Below are 27,409 nucleotides of genomic sequence, written 5' to 3' on the forward strand. Positions count from 1 at the left end.
GAAAAAAGGAAAGGAGAGAATATGGCATACTAAGTGCGCCACGTCAGGTAATGCCAAATATAGGTGTCACCAGTATAGCTAGTAACGTTGTCCCCAGTGTAGGTAGTAACTTTGCCCCAGGAGGGGGAAGCAGCGCTAGAAGGAGGGGCAGAGGGGACAGCTGCGGGGAGGGGGCGACCTCCCTCACCTGGGTCCCCTCCTTTTGCCTCTCTCCCCTCCATATATTAACGTCAAGCAGGGGCGGCGGGCGGATAATTACTCACCTGACTTCCGCATAGCTCCCAACTGTCCCTCTTTCCTCCTCATTTGTCCCTCTTTCTATGTAAATATATATATTTCTCTACTAAAAAATGTGTTTGACTCTAAACTTTATTCCCTTATTTATTCCTTAGCGGAAGCACAATGAGCAGCATTGAAGGCAGAAAGCTGTGACGATGTGATGCTGCACTCCAGCGCTTGGAATGCGGAAGCAAACCTACCAACTTTTTGAGATGAGAAAGAGGGACACGTAAGCCACGCCCCTGCCACACCCCTGATCACGCCCCATCACACCCCTTGTCACGCATACCATAAAGATTTCATAAGAAAAATATGTTTTATAATTTAAACCACACTGTTCCTTTCTATCCTGGTTCATTTTCCTTCATATTAACATTTTAAAATTAGTAATATATCAATTTAAAGGATGGAAATAAAGTTTAGAGTCAAACATTTTTTAGTAGAGAAATATATATATTTACATAGAAAGAGGGACAAATGAGGAGGAAAGAGGGACAGTTGGGAGCTATGCGGAAGTCAGGTGAGTAATTATCCGCCCGCCGCCCCTGCTTGACGTTAATATATGGAGGGGAGAGAGGCAAAAGGAGGGGACCCAGGTGAGGGAGGTCGCCCCCTCCCCGCAGCTGTCCCCTCTGCCCCTCCTTCTAGCGCTGCTTCTCCTCCAGCTCTGCCGCTGTGGGTGGTTGTGGCGACAACTACCTTCCTGTCAGTCCCCCGGTGCGCCACGCCCCCTGCACCCTATGGTAGGAGCGCCCCTGCTCCATCAGTCATGTGTCAACAGCACAGAGACGTGGCATAGATTGCTAGCTCTTGTACCCGCTGCCCCGTACCTATAAGGCGGAGTAGAAAAATGTTAGTCAGTTTCTTCTGCTGTATCCCCCTCAACATCAACCCAAACCACCACCTCCCATTCTCTCACATATGGGCTCTCACCTAGTACACGGACATCTGTCCGGGCGACTTGTCTCTGGCTGCTGTGAAGAAACTCTGTGATGTACGCACAGGATTCCTCCTTCCTGACACATTGCAGAGTCCAGCAGCCGCTGCTTGCGTTGAGCTGAAGTCGGCCTCGGAACTCGTCGTAGGTTTTGGTGTGCAGGTTGTGGCAGAGAAGTTCCAGCATAGCTTCATTCCTCCCTCCGCATGTTCTGTACAGCTCCAGTACTCCATCATTCTCAGGACACCTCATATTACAGCCTGTGATATCACATCCGCTCTGCACATACTCCAGGGCTCCTGCCACCGATGTGACAACCAGCAAGAGACCAAATCCTACAGAAGAAAATAATGTGTCAATTATCGGAACCCTTCATAAACACAGATGTAACTATCCGTACACAGCCTCAATGCAGGAAACACAGGAAATGGGAGCAGAATCAGACTTTGTGTTCCTGGGCTCAAAGATCACTACAGACAGGAAATGCAGCCATGAAATTAAAAGACGTTTACTCCTTGGAAGGAAAGCAATGGCAAACTTGGACAGTGTGATAAAAAACAGAGATGTCACCTTGTCAACAAAGGTTCGTATAGTCAGAGGCATGGTTATTCAAGTAGTAATGTGAGAGTTAAGAAACAAACAAACACACACACACACACACACACACACGCACGCACGCACGCACGCACGCACGCACGCACGCACGCACGCACGCACGCACACACACACACACACACACACACACACACACACACACACACAGTCTTTTAGGCTCTCACAACTTTTCTTGTGAAACACCTAAACAAAAAATCTCTTGCTATTGTTCAAGCAGCTGATAAGAAGTCAATCCAACAGGGTCCAGCAGTGCAGCCTGGAGGACGTCCGATGACGTCAGCGCGATGGCGTGAGACGCACGTTGGAGCGCACAAGAGCCCGCGCCACCGGAGAAGACCGGGAGCCTCCGGAGCGGCATGGAGGGCACGTCCTGCCTGCCACGGGCTGGAGAAACCCCAGGCACGTGGATTAGTCGTTTTTTTTTTTACCGTGAACCCTCCCTTTAATTGATATATTTCTTCTTTTTAAATGTTAATTTGAAGGAAAATCAACCAGGAAAGACAGGACCAATGTGGTTTGCATTATAAAACAACATATTTTTCTTATTAAATCTTCATGGTATGTGTGATTAGGGGAGTGCTGGGGTGTGTGATTAGGGGTGTGGCAGGCGCGTGGCTTAAGTGTACCTCTTTCCTATTTCCAAAAGTTGGGAGGTATGTCCAATCAGGCAATCTTTAAAGAGACTCTGAAGTCTCCTGAAAACGATCTTTTCATTTAACCTCTTGACGACCAGCTAACGCCGATTGGCGTAAACTGGTTGTCTGCGGGTTTCCATGTCCGTTCATGGAGGCTGTCTCCGTGAACAGCCGGAGAGCCGCTGATCGCGGCTCGCCGGCAAAATGTAAACGCGCGGGGAAAAAATCCCCGCTGTTTACATCATACGGCGCTGCTGCGCAGCAGCACTGTAAAGCAGATCGGCGATCCCCGGCCTCTGATTGGCCGGGGATCGCCAGCATATAATAGGCTGAAGCCTATCCTACAATGCGCAGGATGGATATCCATCCTGCGCAACTCAGAGGGGAAGGGAGAGGGACGGAGCGCCAAAAACGCTGCGGAGGGGGGCTTTGAAGAGCCCCCGCCCGCAAAGCGCAGAGAGCCGGCGGCGATCAGACCCCCCCAGCAGGACATCCCCCTAGTGGGGAAAAAAGGGGGCAAGTCTGATCGCCCTGGCATAATCCTGATCTGTGCTGCGGGCTGGAGAGCCCACGCAGCACAGATCAGACAGAAATTCACTGGTCTACAAAGAAACCCCGAACCAAGCACCACTCAAATATCAATTAGTAATGTGAAAGGATCTTTATTACATATGATCTACCTAATGGTAACACAAATTTACACATGACAGGGATGAATTCCCAGCATCAATTTAAAAACAACATGATAAAACACCCCATAAAAGTACCTCCATGCTGATAAATAATATATTTGTAAATATGTATATGTAGCAGCTCATCAAATATTACAACAAAATACTCCTTAATGTGCAGTAATATAGGTTCTAAATAGGACCCATATCCTGCATGAACCCGGGTTCAGTGTGTGAAAATCCTATAAGCTCAAAAAACAAACAACAACACTCTCCCCAATAATAAAAACCCCCCTTAAACAAATACAACAGTTGGATATATTAGTGACATGATAACAGTGTTTAAAACAACTAGCATGATCCACGCTGTGGAAAAAAGTGCTACAGTGCAAATAGTGAATATGAATTGAGCTTAAGCAGATCGCTAATTCACAGGATACGACAGTGTACAGCCCATAGATAAAGTGCATGAGAATATTGCAGGAGTGATACTTAGCCCGAGTGAAGGGTAGAGTGAGCAGTTCAGCTGGAGAGACGGCAGATCCCCTCAGGCAACCCCACTAGTTCCGCGGGCGCAACCCCGCTTTATCAAGGAGAGGAGGAACCGTGTGTGTCCGCCGCAAAACCGGCGTTTAAATGGAGGTCGGAAGGTGCGTCCGTATCCCATGACGTCATCGGATGTGACGTAGCGCAGAGGAGAGAGGAAGGAGGAAGAAGGAAGCGGTGGTCAGCCCAGAAGCGTTCCATCGCTGGAGCGCACCGAAGGTAAATATAGATCGCTCTCTATCCATCCACCAGGGGGGGGGGGGGGGGGGGAAAGAAAAGGTAAAGAGATAAAACCCTGTATAGCCCAAACAAACTTCTACCTGTTGAAAGAAAAACAGTTAAATTACCCAAATATAGAACTGTTTCATTAAATGTATACATCCATAAATAAGACACATAATATTCATATATACATATCCTGATAATAAATCTCTTAAAGGGGACCAACTATATATGAGAGAATACAGTATAAATCAAAATAATAGAGTCCCAAATGTCTCTAGGAGCGTGTGCAGATCGCCTGATTCCCATAAGTTAAGGCTTTCAAAAAAAAACCCAAAGTTAATTGCCAAAACTAGCCCCATGTCTGACAAGATCCATATTCATGTGTTAGTCCAGCAAAGTCCAAAGGTCCTGTCATGGATTCGCCATAAGGTCCAGTGTTCTTTATGTATTTGTGTCCATGGGGCAGCTCAGGAATACAAAAGGGTCCATCAGGTTTCTGCACATGGCTCCATATCATGTCTCTCAGTATGAACCAAGTACATCTGAATGGTTTTCAAACCCCGTATACTCTATGCATAGAGAATAGAAGGAGAGGAAGTGGAGAAAGGAAAAAAACACGGTATCAGTGACAAAGAAATTTCTGATGTTTATACCTTCTCTTAGATCTATCCACACTCTCAAGACAGGTAGGACATATATCCTTTTCCATTGAACCTTAATATTCATATAGATTTAACCCAAAAATCCAGACCAATCGATTTCTTCATTAATACCATTAGGTGACATGGCATTGAGTTGGTATATCCATCTAGCCTCTCGCTTGAGAAGCTGTTTGGATAAATTACCACCTCTTATGCCCAATTTAATTTGTTCCAGCCCACAAATTTTTGTCCCTACATAGGATCCCCTGTGTGTATCATGATAGTGTGCTGCCACTGACGTAAGACCCTTTCCCTCCTCCAGATCTCTTCTGGCCAACCTAATTGTTGAGAAGTGTTTTTGGATCCTTGTTTTCAACATGTTGGTTGTTTGGCCTACATATATTTTGTTACACGGACATATTATGGCATACACCACTCCTTTGCTCTTGCAATTTATATATTGATGAATTTTATAAGTATTTTTTCTCTCCCTATCCTGTACTTCTCTACAGGGTCGCATATACTCACAAATGTTGCAATTTCCACAGGGGTGGCTGCCACAGAGTCTACCTGGAGTGCGTTGATTACCTGTGGGTCTGTAGTGACTAGAACAAAGTGTATCTTTTAGAGTTGGACATCTTCTTGCGGTTATAGAGGGGTATGGGCTGATAAATTTAGCAATATCTGTATCTGAACATAAGATGGGCCAAGTCTTATTCAAAATTTTATAAACATCTCTCCATTGATTGTTGAAGATTGTGCTGAGCCTTACCATAGGCCTAGAAGTATGTTTTTTCGTGTGGAGTAGAACCGGGCGCTCGGACGATTTTGCTCTTTCATAAGCTTTGGATATGACTTTCCGGGGGTAGCCTCTTTCCCGAAACCTCTCGGTCATTGTGTGAGCCTGTGTGACAAAATCATCTGAATTAGAACATATACGTCTCAACCTGAGAAATTGGCCAGTGGGTATGTTATTTTTCAAAGACCTGGTATGTGCACTATTATAATGTAGCAGTGCATTCACCGCTGTTTCTTTACGATAAAGATCTGTGCTTAAACATCCCTCACGGGAGAGTCTGATTTTCAGGTCCAGAAAGTCCACATCTGTTGATGAAATATATCTTGTTAGTAATATGTTCATCTGATTATGATTTAAGGCATCTATAAATTGATCACACAACTCCCTGGGTCCCCCCCAGAGCATAAAGATGTCATCTATGAACCTATACCACCCCAATATATAGGGGTGGTATGGTTCCATGGTTTGTCCAAACACCACTTCTCTCTCCCAGTAGCCCAGGAAGAGATTAGCTATCGAGGGCGCGCATTTCGCGCCCATTGCTACTCCGCAGATCTGTTTGTAATACTGGTTATTAAAGATGAAATAATTATGGCTCAACACAAAGTCCATCAATTCTAAAAGGAACTCCTGTAGGTCCCCCTGTTGACTATTCTCCATGTCCAAAAAATATTTTACTGCTTTCACTGCCCATTCATGTGTGATATTAGTGTAGAGGGATTCTACATCAAGACATACCATTGTTGTATCTACTGGAACCGTCATGCCTTCCAATATCTTCAAAAGATCTGTGCTGTCCCTCAAGTAAGAATCCAAACTGGTGACATGATGCTGGAGAAAAAAGTCAATAAATTCACATGATGGTGCTGTTAAACTTCCAATCCCGGAGACTATTGGTCTACCGGGTGGGCATACAGGGTTCTTGTGAATCTTTGGAAGTAAATAAAAGGTTGGTACAGTAGGTTCCTTTACAAATAGAAACTCAAATTCCTTCTTCGAAATAATACCTGTATTTCTAGCCAAGATAAGTCTATCCTCCAGCAGAGCACTATAATATGTTGTAGGATTTCCTGGTAGTCGAACATAGTTACTTGGGTTGTCCAGTTGTCTGTGTACTTCTTTTAGGTAGACCTCTCTTGGCCAAAGGACCACGTTTCCCCCTTTATCTGCTTCTTTAATCAGAAAGGAAGAATTATTAGTGAGTTGTTTTAGTGCATGAAATTCCTCCTTGTTCAGATTTCGTCCCTGACTAGGTATCAGGGGCAGGGCCATTATCTCCTTCCATATCATCTCAAAGAAGATCTTTATCACCGGGCATGTGCCAAATGGGATGGTATATTTCGAGGGGGGTCTAAACGTTCGTACACGTCTACTCACCAATGTTTCCTCCTCATTCTCATTCAATAAGTCCATCAGGTCTCCAAACACCTGTCTGTCCAAGGGTTCTACTTGTATATTCTCTCCATGTCCTCCCTCAAAGTATTTCTTGAACAGTAGTTTTCTACAAAATAAATATACATCTTTTAGCAGTTCAAACTTATCTAGACCTCTGCTGGGGGATCTACCATTAGGTAGATCATATGTAATAAAGATCCTTTTACATTACTAATTGATATTTGAGTGGTGCTTGGTTCGGGGTTTCTTTGTTGTAAATATAGTATTATGGTTTGACCCCAGCACACTCAATAGTTTTCACAAGGGTGCGAACATCAAATTCTACTTCTTGCAACTTAAAGAGGAACCTTTATCCTCTTCTTCTGTTCAGCACCTTGTGAAGAGTAATCATTCTGATTGTATTTTGTAGATAGAGATTAACTGTCCACATGGCAGGGCCTGGGCCCAGCATGGAAGGTTTTATGGAGTCATTAGAATCTGGTTGGCAGAGGAGATTGGAATCTTTGTTTGTTACTAATATCCCTCGGCAGGAAAGCGGTATCCCAGAAGGGGCAAAACAAATGTGCAGATCATTTAAAGAGACCCATAGGACCATTCTTAAATTATGGTGGAACATCCACAGCCTTAAACAGTATAAAAAAGATCAAATATATCCCAGAGGTCTCAGGGTACAAATATTCCCGGCATGGGAAGTTGTAGATGATTATAAAGCCACTTGGGAAGAGGGCCTGAGCAAATGCTCAGTCATCATCATAGATATGTTGATCAAACATGATGAAGACCTGTTGATTAAAAAGAAGATTGAATTAAAAAATTTAGAAACAGCACTGAAAGCCTTTGATAGGGATACCGTTTTACTGCCTTTCATGGAACAACTGAAAAAGGATATGAATGTTTTTGAAAAAGTGATTGTTGAAGGTAAACAGAAAAAGTTGGAAAGGGATAGACAGGATTTCGACAGTGGGGCAGCCTATAGATGGAAGCATAAGGGGAATAGGAGGAGATACAGGAGATTTCCTAAGCCCAATAGACCCAGGCCCAATGGACCACCTAACCCAAATCCAAGACCACCGCCAAATCCAATGGGTTCATCAGAACCAAGAGATACTGGATCAACCAGTGAGGATTTTTTATCCTCAGACAGCGATCTAGAAAACGAACCAGAAGGGGTGGTCGGAGATATAAGGCGAAGACTGAACCCAACCCCATTAACACCCAAAGGGAAACGACAGAGGGTTCACGACCTACCGAATTAAAAGTAATTAACCTCTCCAACTATACACTTTCAGAGACAGAACGGAGTGTGTTATCTAGGGGTTTATCCTTTTCCCCCAGCAGAGGTCTAGATAAGTTTGAACTGCTAAAAGATGTATATTTATTTTGTAGAAAACTACTGTTCAAGAAATACTTTGAGGGAGGACATGGAGAGAATATACAAGTAGAACCCTTGGACAGACAGGTGTTTGGAGACCTGATGGACTTATTGAATGAGAATGAGGAGGAAACATTGGTGAGTAGACGTGTACGAACGTTTAGACCCCCCTCGAAATATACCATCCCATTTGGCACATGCCCGGTGATAAAGATCTTCTTTGAGATGATATGGAAGGAGATAATGGCCCTGCCCCTGATACCTAGTCAGGGACGAAATCTGAACAAGGAGGAATTTCATGCACTAAAACAACTCACTAATAATTCTTCCTTTCTGATTAAAGAAGCAGATAAAGGGGGAAACGTGGTCCTTTGGCCAAGAGAGGTCTACCTAAAAGAAGTACACAGACAACTGGACAACCCAAGTAACTATGTTCGACTACCAGGAAATCCTACAACATATTATAGTGCTCTGCTGGAGGATAGACTTATCTTGGCTAGAAATACAGGTATTATTTCGAAGAAGGAATTTGAGTTTCTATTTGTAAAGGAACCTACTGTACCAACCTTTTATTTACTTCCAAAGATTCACAAGAACCCTGTATGCCCACCCGGTAGACCAATAGTCTCCGGGATTGGAAGTTTAACAGCACCATCATGTGAATTTATTGACTTTTTCTCCAGCATCATGTCACCAGTTTGGATTCTTACTTGAGGGACAGCACAGATCTTTTGAAGATATTGGAAGGCATGACGGTTCCAGTAGATACAACAATGGTATGTCTTGATGTAGAATCCCTCTACACTAATATCACACATGAATGGGCAGTGAAAGCAGTAAAATATTTTTTGGACATGGAGAATAGTCAACAGGGGGACCTACAGGAGTTCCTTTTAGAATTGATGGACTTTGTGTTGAGCCATAATTATTTCATCTTTAATAACCAGTATTACAAACAGATCTGCGGAGTAGCAATGGGCGCGAAATGCGCGCCCTCGATAGCTAATCTCTTCCTGGGCTACTGGGAGAGAGAAGTGGTGTTTGGACAAACCATGGAACCATACCACCCCTATATATTGGGGTGGTATAGGTTCATAGATGACATCTTTATGCTCTGGGGGGGACCCAGGGAGTTGTGTGATCAATTTATAGATGCCTTAAATCATAATCAGATGAACATATTACTAACAAGATATATTTCATCAACAGATGTGGACTTTCTGGACCTGAAAATCAGACTCTCCCGTGAGGGATGTTTAAGCACAGATCTTTATCGTAAAGAAACAGCGGTGAATGCACTGCTACATTATAATAGTGCACATACCAGGTCTTTGAAAAATAACATACCCACTGGCCAATTTCTCAGGTTGAGACGTATATGTTCTAATTCAGATGATTTTGTCACACAGGCTCACACAATGACCGAGAGGTTTCGGGAAAGAGGCTACCCCCGGAAAGTCATATCCAAAGCTTATGAAAGAGCAAAATCGTCCGAGCGCCCGGTTCTACTCCACACGAAAAAACATACTTCTAGGCCTATGGTAAGGCTCAGCACAATCTTCAACAATCAATGGAGAGATGTTTATAAAATTTTGAATAAGACTTGGCCCATCTTATGTTCAGATACAGATATTGCTAAATTTATCAGCCCATACCCCTCTATAACCGCAAGAAGATGTCCAACTCTAAAAGATACACTTTGTTCTAGTCACTACAGACCCACAGGTAATCAACGCACTCCAGGTAGACTCTGTGGCAGCCACCCCTGTGGAAATTGCAACATTTGTGAGTATATGCGACCCTGTAGAGAAGTACAGGATAGGGAGAGAAAAAATACTTATAAAATTCATCAATATATAAATTGCAAGAGCAAAGGAGTGGTGTATGCCATAATATGTCCGTGTAACAAAATATATGTAGGCCAAACAACCAACATGTTGAAAACAAGGATCCAAAAACACTTCTCAACAATTAGGTTGGCCAGAAGAGATCTGGAGGAGGGAAAGGGTCTTACGTCAGTGGCAGCACACTATCATGATACACACAGGGGATCCTATGTAGGGACAAAAATTTGTGGGCTGGAACAAATTAAATTGGGCATAAGAGGTGGTAATTTATCCAAACAGCTTCTCAGGCGAGAGGCTAGATGGATATACCAACTCAATGCCATGTCACCTAATGGTATTAATGAAGAAATCGATTGGTCTGGATTTTTGGGTTAAATCTATATGAATATTAAGGTTCAATGGAAAAGGATATATGTCCTACCTGTCTTGAGAGTGTGGATAGATCTAAGAGAAGGTATAAACATCAGAAATTTCTTTGTCACTGATACCGTGTTTTTTTCCTTTCTCCACTTCCTCTCCTTCTATTCTCTATGCATAGAGTATACGGGGTTTGAAAACCATTCAGATGTACTTGGTTCATACTGAGAGACATGATATGGAGCCATGTGCAGAAACCTGATGGACCCTTTTGTATTCCTGAGCTGCCCCATGGACACAAATACATAAAGAACACTGGACCTTATGGCGAATCCATGACAGGACCTTTGGACTTTGCTGGACTAACACATGAATATGGATCTTGTCAGACATGGGGCCAGTTTTGGCAATTAACTTTGGTTTTTTTTTTGAAAGCCTTAACTTATGGGAATCAGGCGATCTGCACACGCTCCTAGAGACATTTGGGACTCTATTATTTTGATTTATACTGTATTCTCTCATATATAGTTGGTCCCCTTTAAGAGATTTATTATCAGGATATGTATATATGAATATTATGTGTCTTATTTATGGATGTATACATTTAATGAAACAGTTCTATATTTGGGTAATTTAACTGTTTTTCTTTCAACAGGTAGAAGTTTGTTTGGGCTATACAGGGTTTTATCTCTTTACCTTTTCTTTCCCCCCCCCCCCCCCCCCCCTGGTGGATGGATAGAGAGCGATCTATATTTACCTTCGGTGCGCTCCAGCGATGGAACGCTTCTGGGCTGACCACCGCTTCCTTCTTCCTCCTTCCTCTCTCCTCTGCGCTACGTCACATCCGATGACGTCATGGGATACGGACGCACCTTCCGACCTCCATTTAAACGCCGGTTTTGCGGCGGACACACACGGTTCCTCCTCTCCTTGATAAAGCGGGGTTGCGCCCGCGGAACTAGTGGGGTTGCCTGAGGGGATCTGCCGTCTCTCCAGCTGAACTGCTCACTCTACCCTTCACTCGGGCTAAGTATCACTCCTGCAATATTCTCATGCACTTTATCTATGGGCTGTACACTGTCGTATCCTGTGAATTAGCGATCTGCTTAAGCTCAATTCATATTCACTATTTGCACTGTAGCACTTTTTTCCACAGCGTGGATCATGCTAGTTGTTTTAAACACTGTTATCATGTCACTAATATATCCAACTGTTGTATTTGTTTAAGGGGGGTTTTTATTATTGGGGAGAGTGTTGTTGTTTGTTTTTTGAGCTTATAGGATTTTCACACACTGAACCCGGGTTCATGCAGGATATGGGTCCTATTTAGAACCTATATTACTGCACATTAAGGAGTATTTTGTTGTAATATTTGATGAGCTGCTACATATACATATTTACAAATATATTATTTATCAGCATGGAGGTACTTTTATGGGGTGTTTTATCATGTTGTTTTTAAATTGATGCTGGGAATTCATCCCTGTCATGTGTAAATTTGTGTTACCATTAGGTAGATCATATGTAATAAAGATCCTTTTACATTACTAATTGATATTTGAGTGGTGCTTGGTTCGGGGTTTCTTTGTTGTAAATATAGTATTATGGTTTGACCCCAGCACACTTAATAGTTTTCACAAGGGTGCGAACATCAAATTCTACTTCTAGAAATTCACTGGTCGGCAAGTGGTTAAAAAATGTGCTTAACATGTTTGCCCTAACTAAACAGCCGCTGAAATCTAAATCCCCCCAAGCTCCCTCTCCCTCTGCCCCGCAAAATCCACGACTTTCTTGGTGGTGTATTTTGCTGCTGTTGGAGGCAGAGCTATGAGCCGTAGCTCTGCCTCCATGCCCCGTCTATCAGCGGCGGATCTCCGCCTCTCCCCGACCCCTCTCAGTGAAGGAAGACAGAGGGGCGGGGGAGAGTCAGTGATGTGGGCTGACAGATGCGCTGAGAGGCAAAGCTGCGGCTCATAGCTCTGCCTCTCACGGAAGCGCTGCCCGGATTGCCCCCCGGGGAGTTAGGGGGGATTTTGTTAGTGTACAGCGGCGGGAATGCAGCGGTTTAGTTAGGGCAAAGATGTTAAGCACATTTTTTAAAGAGAAACTCCAACCTAGAATTGAACTTTATCCCAATCAGTAGCTGATACCCCCTTTTACATGAGAAATATAATGCTTTTCACAAACAGACCATCAGGGGGCGCTGTATGACTGATTTTGTGCTGAAACCCCTCCCACAAGAAGCTCTGGGACCGCGGTACTCTGGGCAAACTGCCACAATGTAACAATGTTCACAGACAGGAAATAGCTGCTTACAGCTGTCTCTAACGGCCAAAACAGCTAGGAGCAGCTACATAACCTGCCCACAGTAACAATGTCACCATGTAATAAATGTCAGAATGTAAATCAGGGAGAGGAAAGATTTTACAATGAGCAAACACTGACTAAATCATTTATACATAATTATGGTAAAAAATTAAGCACTTTTTTTTTACTACATTATTTTCACTGGAGTTCCTCTTTAACCTATTTTGGTTTCTGGACGTAGAAACTACGTCCAGAAACCATGTGCGCTACCGCGCGCCCCCGCGGCCGATCGCGCGCGTGCACGCGCACTCCCGGCCGCGGATTCGGTAGTCAGGGAATCAATGTATCGGACTATGAAGTCCGATCACTGATTCCTCTCCCCCGCTGAAAAAGCGACAGCTTCTCTCGGAAGCTGCGCCTTTTCTGGCCATTCACTTCCTGATGCGCCACTCTAAGCGTATGTTACGCTTAGAGTGACGTCATGTAAACAAACTCATGGCCGCCATCTTGTGGCCAAAAAGTAATACTACACCTGAAAATAAAAATGAATTAAAATCAACACACATTTACATTATAAATCTATTGTTTACCCCCCACCCTCCCAAAACTACCCAAATAAAATGTTTACTATAAATAAAAAAAACCATTACAATAAAAAAAAAAAAAAAACATGTAAATATTTACCTAAGGGTCTAAACTTTTTAAATATCAATGTAAAGATGAAATATTTCTATATTTTTTTTATTTTAAACTTGTTAATAGTGATGGATGCAAAATGGAAAAAATGCACCTTTATTTCCAAATAAAATATTGTCGCCATACATTGTGATAGGGACATAATTTTAACGGTGTAATAACCGGGACATATGGGCATATACAATACGTGAGTTTTAATTATGGAGGCATGTATTATTTTAAAACTATAATGGCTGAAAACTGAGAAATAATGAATTTTTCCATTTTTTTCTTATTCTTCCTGTTAAAATGCGTTTACAGTAAAGTGGCTCTTAGCAAAATGTACCCCCCAAAGAAAGCCTAATTGGTGGCGGAAAAAACAAGATATAGATCAGTTCATTGTGATAAGTAGTGATAAAGTTATAGGCTAATGAATGGGAGGTGAACATTTCTCTCGTGAAAACCACGGAACCTGAATGGGTTAAATAAAAAGATCGTTTTCAGGAGACTTCAGAGTCTCTTTAAATAAATTATCCTTGACTGTTCATTGGAGGGAGCAATGCTGAGGGCCAATGGGCCATATGGAATTCACTTTTTCTCCTGAGTCTTCTCCTAGGTGATACATTTTTCATCTTGTATTTAAAATAACTTTTCAGCATTTTGGAATTGAAAAAGTACCAACAAGTAGTTGAAGAATTACTATCCAAATCATTTTGAGTATTTTCTTGCTTGCCACTCATTTAAAATGCATTTTTTTACAAGTTATGAAAATATCACATAGGAGAAACCCCAGTGAAATGCATGTGGCCCCAAAGCTGAAACACTTTGGTCACATTGGCCCATATGCGATTACCGGTAACTATTTCTCCTTAGGCCCCGTTCACACTTGCGGTTCTCTGCCAAACGGACCGGATGACCTGACCGGATCCGGACCGGATCCGGATCGGAACCGTACGGTTCTGATCCGGATCCGGTCAGGTTGCATCAGGTGTTCATCAGGATGCGATCCGGATCCGTTTGGCAAAAGATAGTAGAAACCGAATAAAAATGTTGGGGTCTGGGAGGTCAGCAGAAGGTGGACCTGTGGAATCAGGCCCTCCGCTGTTTAGCACTCACCTCCACCTCCGACATACTGCCAACATCTCCAGCACGTTTAAAGTCACTGCTGCTCCACTCCAAAATGCTTGCCCATGTGTCCCCATCCAAAATCGCCGCTACAGTACGCATAGGAAGTGGGGTAGAACATCCGGATTTTATAGCCAGTGTGTTGTGCGCTCTCCGGTTCCCATTGGTTTGTATTGGCCGGATGGTGCAGTCCGGCTCCGCCCCGGATACAGCTGCCGGAGGAGCCGGACCAAAAAATAGCGCATGTTGGAACGGACGCCGGAGTCCGGATCCGGTCCGGATCCGGTCCGGCAGAACGGACGCATGTGAACGGACGCATAGGCTTTCATTGCTATGTCGTGCGTCCGTTCCGTCCGTTCTGCAAGCGGTCCGGCTCCGGCACGGCGATTCCGGACGGCCACCGCTAATGTGAACCGGGCCTTAGCTTTCTCCATATTTTCACACCTTGACTATATAATACATTTTTAATCCAGCAGAGAGCAAGAAAATACTCAAAATAATTGTAATAGCACTTTTTCAACAACTTTTTGATACTTTTTCAATTTCAAAGTGCTGAAAAGTTATTTTAAATAAATACCTCCTAGGAGAAAACTCAGGAGAAAAAGTTAATTGCATATGGGCCCTTGAGCCCAATTCATCTTTTCTCCTAAGAGATCATTTTTAATCATATGGTTAAAATAACTTTTTAGCACTTTTATTTGGAAAACAAAAAAAATGAATTAAAAAAGCAATGGTAATCTTAACACTTTGGGGAGTTACTTACAGTAACCCAGACCTGAACACAAATTCTTCAAGTGGAACAATTGAAGATTAACGAGGGAATCGGTATTGACTTGAGTTCTGCATCTAGAGGCAGCATGCAGCTAGTCGAGTTTTAGTGAAGCCTGGTCACATGATCTTCACTCTGTAGCGCCGGCAGTCACATGATCTGCACTCCGTAGTGCCAGCAGTCACATAAACTACATTCTGTAATGCCAGCAGTCACATGATATACACTCTGTAATACCAGCGGTCACATGATCTGTACTCTGTAACGCAAGAGGTCACATGATCTACATTCTGTAATGCCAGCAGTCACATGATCTGCACTCTGCAATGCCAGCGGTCACATGATCTGCACTCTGTAACGCAAGAGGTCACATGATCTACACTCTGTAATGCCAGCAGTCACATGATCTACACTCTGTAGCACCAGCCGATAGGGCCGGGCCTAGGCATAGGCTGGAAAGGCTCCAGCCTCAGGGCGCAGTGTAGGAGGGGGCGCACAATTCATTCAGCTGTCATTCCTAATTGTGTTTGAAGCAGAAAGAAATAAGAAAAGGAGATACATAGCAGTGACTGCAAGCCAGATAACTAGATATTAAGGTGTTGGGGGCCCTGGGGTGCCTCTTAGTCTAATAGCAATCAGTGTGTGACAGCTGGGGTGGGAAGGATGGAGATGTGCACTTTGGTGTCTCAGCCTTGGGTGCTGGAGGACCTTGTCCCGGCTCTGACCAGCAGTCACATAATCTGCACTCTAATGCCAGCGGTAACATGATCTACACTCTAATGTCATCGGTTACATGAACTGCACTATGGGAAACAAAACAATTAACACTACAACAGCACCTGCCATATAACTGCCACTTCAAGATTCCTTTTCTGTGAGTCTTTGAAAGTTACCCAATAAATAATATAAAAACTTTCCACATTCAAATCTCTTCTAAACTCCTGTATTAAAAAAACTACCATAAGAAATAGCATGCATAATACTCACCTTTGAGCATGAAAACCTCCATTACAGAAGCTGCTTGTGGAGTGGTGGCTGCAGATATTCAATGTCAATCTTCATCTGAACTGTTCTTTTATCACTTCAGTGGGTGGGTCAGCCCACACACAATATACACAATATACACAACACATGCTTCCTGTCTAATTACCCATCCTTGGCTTGCTGATGGTGTTACAGATTACAGTACAGTGCATCCCATGTACAGTCTGCAAATTCTTGGCATTCAAATCAAATCAAAATCAAATCAAAGATAGCTTTATTGGCATGACCAAGATTCATACAGGTATTGCCAAAGCAAGGGGAAAAAGGGGGACATGGGAGGGGGTGGGGTAGGGGGACAATGGCTAAGCAGTCTGTGGACATTTTTAGGTTTACAGTTCCGTTATGCTCCTCTCAGTCTGTGGCATGCTGTGACATAGCGTGCAGCGATTGTCACTGTGGATTCCTCTTCTCCCAGTAGGATATATGTTTTTCTCTCATCTTCTAGTGTAAGAAAGTCTGGGAATAGTTCCGACAATTTCTTAAAGTAAGTGTCCCTGGTTGCAGTATATTTGGGGCAGTGCAGCAGGAAGTGGCTTTCATCCTCAAGGGTCTTCTGCTCACAGTGTTGGCATAGTCTCTCCTCCCTGGGTTTGTACGTCTGTCTGTGTCTCCCAGACTCTATTTCGAGGTTGTGAGCACTCAATCTGTAGACACTCAGGATTTTTCTCTCTTGAGAGTTTTGCAGCTTTTCCAGGTATGGGGCCATTTTATATTCTCTTTGTAGAGACTGGTATATGGCTAGCTTTTGTGACTGTTTTATTTCACTCCTCCATTTTTCCACATAGTCTTCTTTGCTCTTAGCTGTGGTGTGTTTTATCTGGACTTTTGTTATGACCTGTGGGCCGGGGGTTGGAGGGAGTATAGAGCTGACCACGACTTTCAGTGCACACGGCTTTTCTTGGTCTTCATTGTGCAGCATGGCTTTGTAGTGGGGTGAGTCAGGGCTGCTGCTCTGTAGGTGGGCCCAGAAGGACAACACTCTCTTCTGTATCTCAAGCAGTAATGGGAATCTCCCCAGCTCAGCTCGGCAGGCATTGTTTGAGGTACTCCGATGGACATGGAGAAGGTGTTTGCAGAACTCAAGGTGGAATATTTCTGTTGGGCTGGATTCCCATTTTGATTGGTCTGGGTAGGTGGTGGGGCCCCATACTTCACTTCCATACAGTAGGATTGGGGTGATGACACTGTCAAAAACCTTCAGCCAGACCTTTACTGGTGGTTTGAGGTGGTACAGTTCTTTCCTGATGGCATAGAATGTTCTGCATGCTTTGGCTTTTAGGGCCTCTATGGCTGACTTAAGGCTTCCTGATTGGTTGATTTCCAGACCAAGGTAGGTATATTTATCGGTTCTGCTGATTTCACAGTCATTGAGTATAAAGGATGGGCTCTGGGCTGACCTGTTTTTCCTCTGGAATACCATGGTTTTGGTTTTCTTTAGATTAATGGGGAGTGCCCATGTTGTGCTAAATTTCTCCAGGATTTCTAGGCTGTCTTGTAGACCTTCTTTAGTTGGTGATAGCAGTAAGAGGTCATCTGCGTACAGTAGGAATTTCACTGTTGTGTCATGCAGGGTGAGTCCTGGTGCTGATGAAGCCTCTAGGGCTGAGGCTAATTTGTTGATGTATATGTTGAAAAGTGTTGGACTCAGGCTGCAACCCTGTCTTACCCCCCGATCCTGTAGGAAAAAAGGTGTTCTTTTCCCATTTACTTTCACACTGCACTTGTTCCCAGTGTATGAGCTCTTTATGACATCATATGTTTTCCCTCCTACTCCGCTCTCTAGGAGTCTCAGGAACAAACCTGGATGCCACACTGAGTCAAAAGCCTTTTTAAAGTCCACAAAGCAGGCAAATATTTTTCCCTTTCTTCGTCTGTGTACATGGTGCTTGATAAGGGTGTGCAGGGTGTAGATGTGGTCGGTGGTGCGATGGTTAGGCATAAAACCTGCTTGGCTCTTACTGATAGCATTGTGCTGTGTGAGAAAGGTGAGGATTCTCTTATTCAGGATGCTGTTGAACAGTTTTCCCAGTGTGCTGCTCACACAGATGCCTCTGTAGTTGGCTGGGTCATAGCGATCTCCACTCTTGTAAATAGGAGTTATGAATCCTTCATTCCAGACTTCAGGGAAGCAACCGGCGTACAGGACCACGTTGAATATTTTCCATATTGCAGCATGGATTTCTGGGGTGCCAGATCTGATCATTTCTGATAGGATTCCATCTGTGCCACTAGCTTTTTTGCCTTTCATGGATTGTATCTTCTCTTTTATTTCCTCCAGTGTGAAAGGTGTGTCAAGTGGGTTTTGAAAATCTTTCACCTTCTCCTCCAGGTTCTTTAATTTACTGAATATTTGTACTTGTTCTGGGCTGAGTTCTTTTATAGGAATATCTCTGTATAGGTCTTTGAAGTATTGTAGCCAGACTTGGCCATTTTGGATGTGCTGATTATTTTGCTTGGGTTTTTTGCCAATTTGTTTCCAGGTCTCCCAAAAGGAGTTGTCTTGCAGGGATTCTTCAAGCCGTTCGAGTCGATTTTGGATGTGATTTTGTTTTTTCTTTTTAATGGTTGCTTTATATTGACGTTGTGCGGCGTCATGTGCTGTCCTCAATTCTATGTTGTTTGGATGTCTGTGTTTTTTGTTTGATATGGCTCGTAGGTTGTTTCTTAGTGACTTGCATTCACTGTCGAACCATTTGTTTGAGTTTTTCTTTGATGGTCTCTTTTGGGCAGTCCTTATGTTGGCCATTTCTGCAATGGTGTGTAATATCTGGTTGAAGTACTTTGCTGCTTGCTGCACACCTTGTTGATCAGGGTTGTAGGTATACGTTTGATAGTCCAGAAGTAGCTGTATTGCTTCTGGTCTGTTGAGAGTCTCCTTGTACTTTATGGTTGATTCTCTGGACCATTTAAAAGTGGGTGGTAGGTTACACAGGCTTCCTGGATGTTGTTGTACAGAGGGTTTGCTTGAGGAATTGATGTATAGTAGGATTTGGTTGTGGTCTGACAGGTGTGATTGTGGGGTGACTATGAGAGCGCGGATGCTTGCAGGGTCCATGTCACTGATGGCATAGTCCACCACACTACTACCTACATGGGAGTTTAGTGTATATCTCCCTAGAGAGTCCCCCTTGGTTCGGCCATTAAGGATGTGAAGTCCTAGACCTTTGCAGAGGTTCAGCAGTTGTTTCCCATACTTATTGACTGTGCTGTCATAGCTGTTTCTATCTTTCTGTATGGTTTCAGGGTACTGGGTCTCAGTTCCAAATATATGGAAATTGCCTTCTGAGGTGAGGTAGTCTTTTTCTGTTCCTGTTCTGGCATTTAGGTCACCATAGATAAGTATTTTCCCCAAGGTTTGGAAGTGAGCAGCTTCCCTTTGTAGGATTTGGTAGCTCTCTGGATTAGAGTATGGTGATTCTGCTGGTGCAATATATGCTGCACAGAGGTAAATGTCAGTCTGAGAAGAGATGATGGGGCTGCTTAACTTTAACCAGATGTGGCTCTTCCCTCTCTTCACTGGTTTGATGTATTCTTGGAGCTCCTCCTTATACCGGTTTATAATCCCTCCTGAGCAGCGGCCCTGCTTGATATGTTTGTGTTTCTGGGCTGCAACAGTGAATTCCCGATAACCAATGGGTACTGATGACTCGTCCTCTGTCTGGGTCCATGTCTCTAAGAGGATCTGTATGTCCACCTTTCTTAGTCTTTCTTCAAAGTCTGGGTCGTTTATTTCTGTGTGCTGCAATTGTCCTGTATTAGTCATTGACTGCTATTCATACAAAAGAGACTCAAAGCCACTTCTGACAAACACATTCTGTATGAGGAGCCCAGGGGAATAAAATATCAGGGCTGGTGCACACCAAGAGCTTTTCTGAGCGTTTTTAAAAACGTTAGTGCTTTGAAAAGCGCTTGGCTAATGTATTTGAATGGGATGGAGCACACCAGAGCGATGTGATTTTTTCGCTAACTCGGGTCCTGCAGCATTTTTGCTGATTTCAAAGGCGATTCAGCCTCAGTGTTATGTATAGGAAAGTGGAAAATCGCTCTGAACAGTGCTAGAACAGAGCGCTTTTCCAAGCATTTTTGTTACAGAAGCTGTTCAGTTGCAACTGTACTGTAATAAAAAATAAAAATGCTGCACCAAAACGCTCCAAAAATCGCCAGGCATGATTAGGAAATCACCAGGCACATGCCTAGAGTCGCCTTAAAAAAATCACTTCAAAAAGCGCTGAGCGTTTGTTTTTATGCTGGAGCTTTTTGGTGTGTACTGGCCCTAAAAGGACACTATTGTAGTGGCTGCTCCAGCTTCAAATTTGGGGGGGAAAGGAGGGGGGCACAAAGGCCGGTGGGGCACGACAGGAACAAATATACTTAACAATAAGCTATTACAGTATGTAAAGTGTATTCAGCATTGAATGCCACTCACATGTCCGGATTTCAGGCAGGCCATATAGGCCATGGCCTAGGGCACCATAAAGCAAGGGGCGGGCTGGCACACTCATGCAGTCAAGCTGCCAAACGTAAACTGCAGCAGTCATGGGCAGCAAGTGTGGGCAGCTTATTTTCTGTGACCTGAGCTGTCACTCATCGTCGGCCACTCTGAGTCCAACTCCGCCCTCCACCCAGCTCCAACCTATCAGAACAGAAAGCATTGATTTGGCCCATAAATGGAATAAAAATTGTAACCAATCCGATCACTTCAGATGTAATTGATCCACAAAAAAGATTGATACAACGACTGACAAATGATTGATTACTGGGATCAATAAAAGTGTGTGTATGTGGTAGGAGGTTTGGTGTTTGTTAGGGGGGCGGCTAGTAATAGTGGCCTTGGGCGGTCAGCCCTGGCCATACCCCATGCAGCCAGGGGAGGGGGGGGGGGGGGGATACAGACTAGTGATGAGCCGAACCGTTCGCCTGGCGAACCTCTCTGGGCCTCTTACTACTTCCGGGTCGCAATGACCCTGAGTAGTGTGCCTGCGTTGCCCGGCGCGCACTCTGCGCATGAGCGTGACGTCGTTCATGACGTCACGCACATGCGCAGAGAGTGCCTAGCAACAGGAGCGCGATCTAGGACGCGCTCCGCCGGGCAACGCAGGCGCACTACTCCGGGGCATTGCGACCCGGAAGTGGTAAGAGGCCCATGGATTAAGAGATGTTCGCCGGCAAACGGTTCGGGAACCGTTCACCACATCTCTAATACAGACCAATACTAACAGCGGCTGAAGAGAGATCCTGTTGTGGAGAGGTAAGTGAGCTCTCCATCACATTGAGAGGTAGGTGAGCTTTCATCACATTGAACAAAACATCACCAAACACAGCTGCTAACCCAAATCTCAGCCCTTAGATGAACATGAAACCCCAAATTAAACTTCCTCTTACTTGACATGACCTTTCTGACCTCACATCACTTCCTTGTTTCCTGCGCCAGCAGTGACCACTGGCAGGGTGTAGCCACACCTGACTAACTACAAAGTGACCAGTGTCACAAACTCTGACCAAATTGTGGTGCTGATGATAGACTGACGATTTCCTGCAGCAACACTCTTGTCCTGTCTATATCTTAAACGGCGCTACAAAGTCAATGTCAATATAGTCCAGTTTCCGTCTATTGGGATAATTGTATTACTGAGCAAAGTTCTCGTGTGTCTGCGCTTCTAGTTGGGTGTAGCCAAACCCTTCTGCACAACTCTCAAATATTAGATAGCGCTCCACTTCGGTTAGTAGATGGAAAGTGGCTGGATGCCCCTTAAGGGACCGCACTCACCCGTCCAAGATGACCACTATGAGACTGGTCAAGGTAGATTCTGATGTGCTCCTCATTCGAGCTCTCCCGCTGTCAGGTATCGGTCACTCCAGATGGGTAGTCCTCCTTTTCAGGCTCTCTCCCCTTCGAATTGAAGTTCCTCAGTGTACCTCATAAGTTTAAATAAGATCCCAATAGCGTGACTCCGTATAAAATTAACAAATTTTATTGTGCTAAAAATATTCACAAGAGTACGAGTAATTGCAGCATTTAGAGTATATAACAGGCTCTCCCCCGTGCCTCCCGGGTAGGCCTGAAGATAGCGCCGTTTCTCCGCCGCCTGGCTGCCCGCTCTCGCGTCCTAGCTTGCTTCCTGGTTGTCCTCCGGCTCCACCCTACGCGTTTCGTCACTCCGCGTGACTCATCAGGGGCGTGGTTAGCCATTGGACACCAGGTAGAGTTAAAGTATCGCGTCATGCGTACATTACGTCGCGTCCGCCCCACTGAGGGCGGATTTACGTCAGTGCCATAGTACGGGCGGTGGGCCTCCGCCTCAGTGATGTCACGCCGAAGCGTATAGGATAAAAGGAGGAACCATGCGTTCCAGCTTGGTTCCTGTACTCTGGTTGAGAGCCCGTTTCTCATAAAAATATACATTTCAATATTGCACTTTAGATTATTTACAAAAAATTATTCAAGATTGGTAATTACATTAAGTTTCACTTGTTACCAATACAATAATAAAACGTGACAGTAACCAATAACCTCTGTTTTATTATTGTATTGGTAACATGTGTAACTTAATGTAATTACCAATCTTGAATAATTTTTTGTAAATAAATCTAAAGTGCAATATTGAAATGTATATTTTTATGAGAAATGGGCTCTCAACCCGAGTACAGGAACCAAGCTGGAACGCATGGTTCCTGCTTTTATCCTATACGCTTCGGCGTGACATCACTGAGGCGGAGGCCCACCGCCCGTACTATGGCACTGACATAAGTCCGCCCTCAGTGGGGCGGACGCGACGTAATGTACGCATGACGCGATACTTTAAATCTACCTGGTGTCCAATGGCTAACCTGATGAGTCACGCGGAGTGACGAAACGCGTAGGGTGGAGCCGGAGGACAACCAGGAAGCACGCTAGGACGCGAGGGCGGGCAGCCAGGCGGCGGAGAAACGGCGCTATCTTCAGGCCTACCCGCGAGGCACGGGGGAGAGCCCGTTATATACTCTAAATGCTGCAATTACTCGTACTCTTGTGAATATTTTTAGCACAATAAAATTTGTTAATTTAATACGGAGTCACGCTATGGGATCTTATTTAAACTTATGAGGTACACTGAGGAACTTCAATTCGAAGGGGAGAGAGCCTGAAAAGGAGGACTACCCATCTGGAGTGACCGATACCTGACAGCGGGAGAGCTCGAATGAGGAGCACATCAGAATCTACCTTGACCAGTCTCATAGTGGTCATCTTGGACGGGTGAGTGCGGTCCCTTAAGGGGCATCCAGCCACTTTCCATCTACTAACCGAAGTGGAGCGCTATCTAATATTTGAGAACACTCTTGTCCTGTCATCTACTGGGAAATGCCACCGATGTTAAATAGCAGCTACATACAGCCAGCCAGCAACAGGAATGTAAATAGGGGAAGGGAGGTCGATGATTACAGATTATGAATTGGGTGCCAACTCTCTATTCATGTCCTGTAAGTAATAACTGGCACTTGGCTGTACAATAGCCGCACACCTGCACTCAAATGAACTGCTTACAAACGTGGAAAGCAGAAGAAGAGAATCAAAGAATCAACTAGGGTTAGACTATAGATTAGGAAAGTGAATGTAACCTCCTTAGCGGTAGCCATGAGTCAGGCTCGGGGTGGAAAAAACAAGCCAGGAGCAGTAACCCCGAACTGGACTCATAGTAGCCGCTGGAGGTCTCTGCAGAGCTATGTGCGCAGCGGGTGTTTTCACTCACCTCTCTGGGGATCCCAACATCTTCCTCCACACGGAGGCTCTGCATCACCCTGGTGAGATCGCCGTCTGTCGTCATGACGACAGACTGCGATGTCACTACAAGGTTACAGCGTCACCTGGAGGACAGAGGGAAAACTGCAGCGCTGGATCCCAGGGAGGTGAGTGAGTGCTGGGGCTGCTGCAGATCCCACTAGCAGCATGATTTCTGCTCTGCACCGCTCAGAGGAACTTCAGGGCACTGCAGAGATAAGAGGCGGGGGACCCCAAGGAAAACGAGCAGTGCCCGGACACCAGAGGCGGGACAAGGTCCTCCAGCACCCAAGGCTGAGACACCAAAGTGCGCCCCTCCATCCCTCCCACCCCAGCCGTCACACCCTGATTGCTATTACACTAAGAGGTGCCACAGGGGCCAAAACCTCCCCAACACCTTAATATCTAGTTATCTGGTTTGCAGTCACTGCCATGTATCCCCTTTTCTTATTTCTTTCTGCTTCAAAAACAATTAGGAATGACAGCTGAATGAATTTTGCGCCCCCTTCTACACTGCGCCCTGAGGCTGGAGCCTCTCCAGCCTATGCCTCGGCCCGGCCCTGCCGGACACTTATGAAATCTGGCCACTATGGGCTTCTATATTTTCTCAATTCAAGGGTACTTTAAAGGGGAACTGAAGTGAGAGTGATATGGTGGCTGCCATATTTATTTCCTTTTAAACAACCTCAGTTGTCTGGCTGTCCTGCTGATCTATTTGGCTACAATAGTGTCTGAATCATGCTAGAAACAAGCATGCAGCTAATCTTGTGAGATCTGACAACAATGTCAGAAACACCTGATCTGCTTCATGCTTGTTCAGGGGCTATGGCTAATAGTATTAGAGGCAGAGGATCGGCAGGGCTGCCAGGCAACTGGTATTGCTTAAAAGTAAATACATATGGCAGCCTTCATATCCCTCTCACTTCAGTCGCCCTTTAGGCCTCTTTCACAGGGGGACGTTAAAGTCGCACATTAGAAAATTTTATAACGCAGACTTACGCACAGCAATACAAAGTCTGTGTGACATTCACAGTGTACACGTTGTGTTGTGTGTAACATGTAGCAATATTTAGAAAGTGCTGCATGCTGTGCGTTTAGCAATACATTTGCTGCGTTGTGTGTTGCACGTGCTCAGTAAGGTTTTTTTTTTTTTTTTTATGTAACGCATGCGCTGTTTTAGCTCCATCACTGTGCGAGGAAAACGGCACACCAAACGTAGGGCTAAATAACATCCAAGTTATAGTCTTTCAATGCATTGCATTAGGGGCACGTTATGCGACCTTAACGTCGCATCAAACGCAACGTCCCTCTGTGAAAGAGGCCTTAAAGTGACACTGAAGCCTCCTGAAGAAAGATACTTACCTGTTTAGAGGCTCTGGATCTCATAGAGCCTTCTCAGTCCTCTCTCCGTCCTCTCAATCCACCACGTTGTAGGTATTATTACAAATGGTTGAATGGGGCGCATGCATAAGGTTGCCACCTTATCCCTTTAAATACGGGCACATATGAATTATACATGCCTTGTGGCTAGTTAGATGCAGTTTAGGCACTGGTTATAGGACACCTGAAGAGAGAGGCAGGGGTCGAGTCCTGCGTGGACGCGGGTGAACGGCGTTCACCCACTTTTTCTTCAGAGTGAACGCCGTTCACCCTGGCTTGTGTGGAGGGAGCAGAGCAGAGAAGGCGAGCTATGGGGACAGTGGGGATGGGCGGACATCTCCCCCCCCATCCCTCACCTTTGTGCTCACCTCCCTGCCTCTCTCCCCTCCAGCGTTGTTAAGTGTCGGGCCGGCGGCGAAAGTGGGCGGAGACTTTCCGCCTTCTTCCAGCCGCAAGGGACGCTCCGCTCTGTGTGCGGCTAGAAGACCAGACTAGCCGCACACAGAGCGGAGCGTCCCTTGCGTCTGGAACGAGGTAAGCCTCCGCCCACTTTCGCCGCCGGCCCGACACTTAACAACGCTGGAGGGGAGAGAGGCAGGAAGGGGAGCACAAAGGTGAGGGATGGGGGGGGGAGATGTCCGCCCATCCCCACTGTCCCCATAGCTCGCCTTCTCTGCTCTGCTCCCTCCGGGTGGGGGGCTGGGGGCACACCTGGGTAACATGGGCACATATACCCCTGCCTACATATACTGGGGACATATACACTTGCCTACATATACTGGGGACATATACACCTGCCTACATATACTGGGGACATATACACCTGCCTACATATACTGGGGACATATACCCCTGGCTACCTGGGCACATATACCCCTGCCTACATATACTGGGGACATATACACCTGCCTACATATACTGGGCACATATACCCCTGCCTACATATACTGGGCATATATACCCCTGGCTACATATACTGGGCACATATACCCCTGGCTACATATACTGGGCACATATACCCCTGGCTACATATACTGGGCACATATACCCCTGGCTACATATACTGGGCATTTATACCCCTGGCAACATATACTGGGCATATATACCCCTGGCAACATATACTGGGCATATATACCCCTGGCTACATATACTGGGCATATATACCCCTGGTGACATATACTGGGCATATATACCCCTGCCTACATATACTGGGCACATATACCCCTGCCTACATATACTGGGCACATATACCCCTGCCTACATATACTGGGCACATATACCCCTGGCTACATATACTAGGCAACTATACCTCTGGCTACATATACTGGGGACTACTATACTCATGGCTACTTATACTGGGGACACCTATAGACCTGGCTACCTGGGGGTACCTATTTTGGGGGAACTGCTGTCAGATTATCTGCATTTTTGTGGAACCGCTGTTATGTATTTTGGGGAACAGCTGCCAAATTATGTGTATGTTAGGGGAACGGCTGCTGCCAAATTACGTGTATTTTAGGGAACTGCTGCCAGATTGTGTATGTTTGGGGGACCACTACTGCCAGATTATATGTCCTTTGGGTGTTACGTGTATTTTGGGTGATCCGCTGCCAGGTTTCGCGTATTTTGGGGAACTGCTTCCAAATTATGTGTATGTTGGTGGAACTGCTGCTGCCACATTGTCTATTTTGGGGGAACCACTTCCATATTATCTGTATTTTGGAGGAACTTCTACCAGATTATGTGTCTTTTTGGTGAAATGCTGTCAGATTACATCTATTTTTGGGGGATACACTACGGCAGAGCTCAAACTTCCTCGGCAGACCTTTTACATCACTGCTAAGTAGGCCTGAACGATTTCAGGAAAAGATTGAATTGCATGATTTTTGTCCGAAATTGCGATTTCGGTTTTGTACACGATTTTTGCTATACAACGATGGATCAGATCGCTCCGACCATCCAGTCACTCTCTACCTGGCGGGGGACAGTCTGGGACAATTACTATTACTACGTGCCCCTCTCTGCCTGTCCCAT

At 45.0% G+C, this 27,409-nt stretch overlaps 1 protein-coding gene across 3 annotated transcripts in view; it reads right to left on the reverse strand.

Moving 5' to 3' along the window:
- LOC137547393 (uncharacterized) overlaps nt 1–27,409 on the reverse strand; it is an 86,015-nt gene that overhangs the window by 29,925 nt on the left and 28,681 nt on the right. For all 3 annotated transcript variants that reach the window (XM_068270950.1, XM_068270951.1, XM_068270952.1), the window contains one exon: nt 1,213–1,551. In XM_068270950.1, the coding sequence (XP_068127051.1) occupies nt 1,213–1,551 (339 nt within the window). The remainder of the gene's footprint in view (nt 1–1,212; nt 1,552–27,409) is intronic.

Source organism: Hyperolius riggenbachi, chromosome 2, assembly GCF_040937935.1.
Source record: "Hyperolius riggenbachi isolate aHypRig1 chromosome 2, aHypRig1.pri, whole genome shotgun sequence".
Lineage (NCBI taxonomy): Eukaryota > Metazoa > Chordata > Amphibia > Anura > Hyperoliidae > Hyperolius > Hyperolius riggenbachi.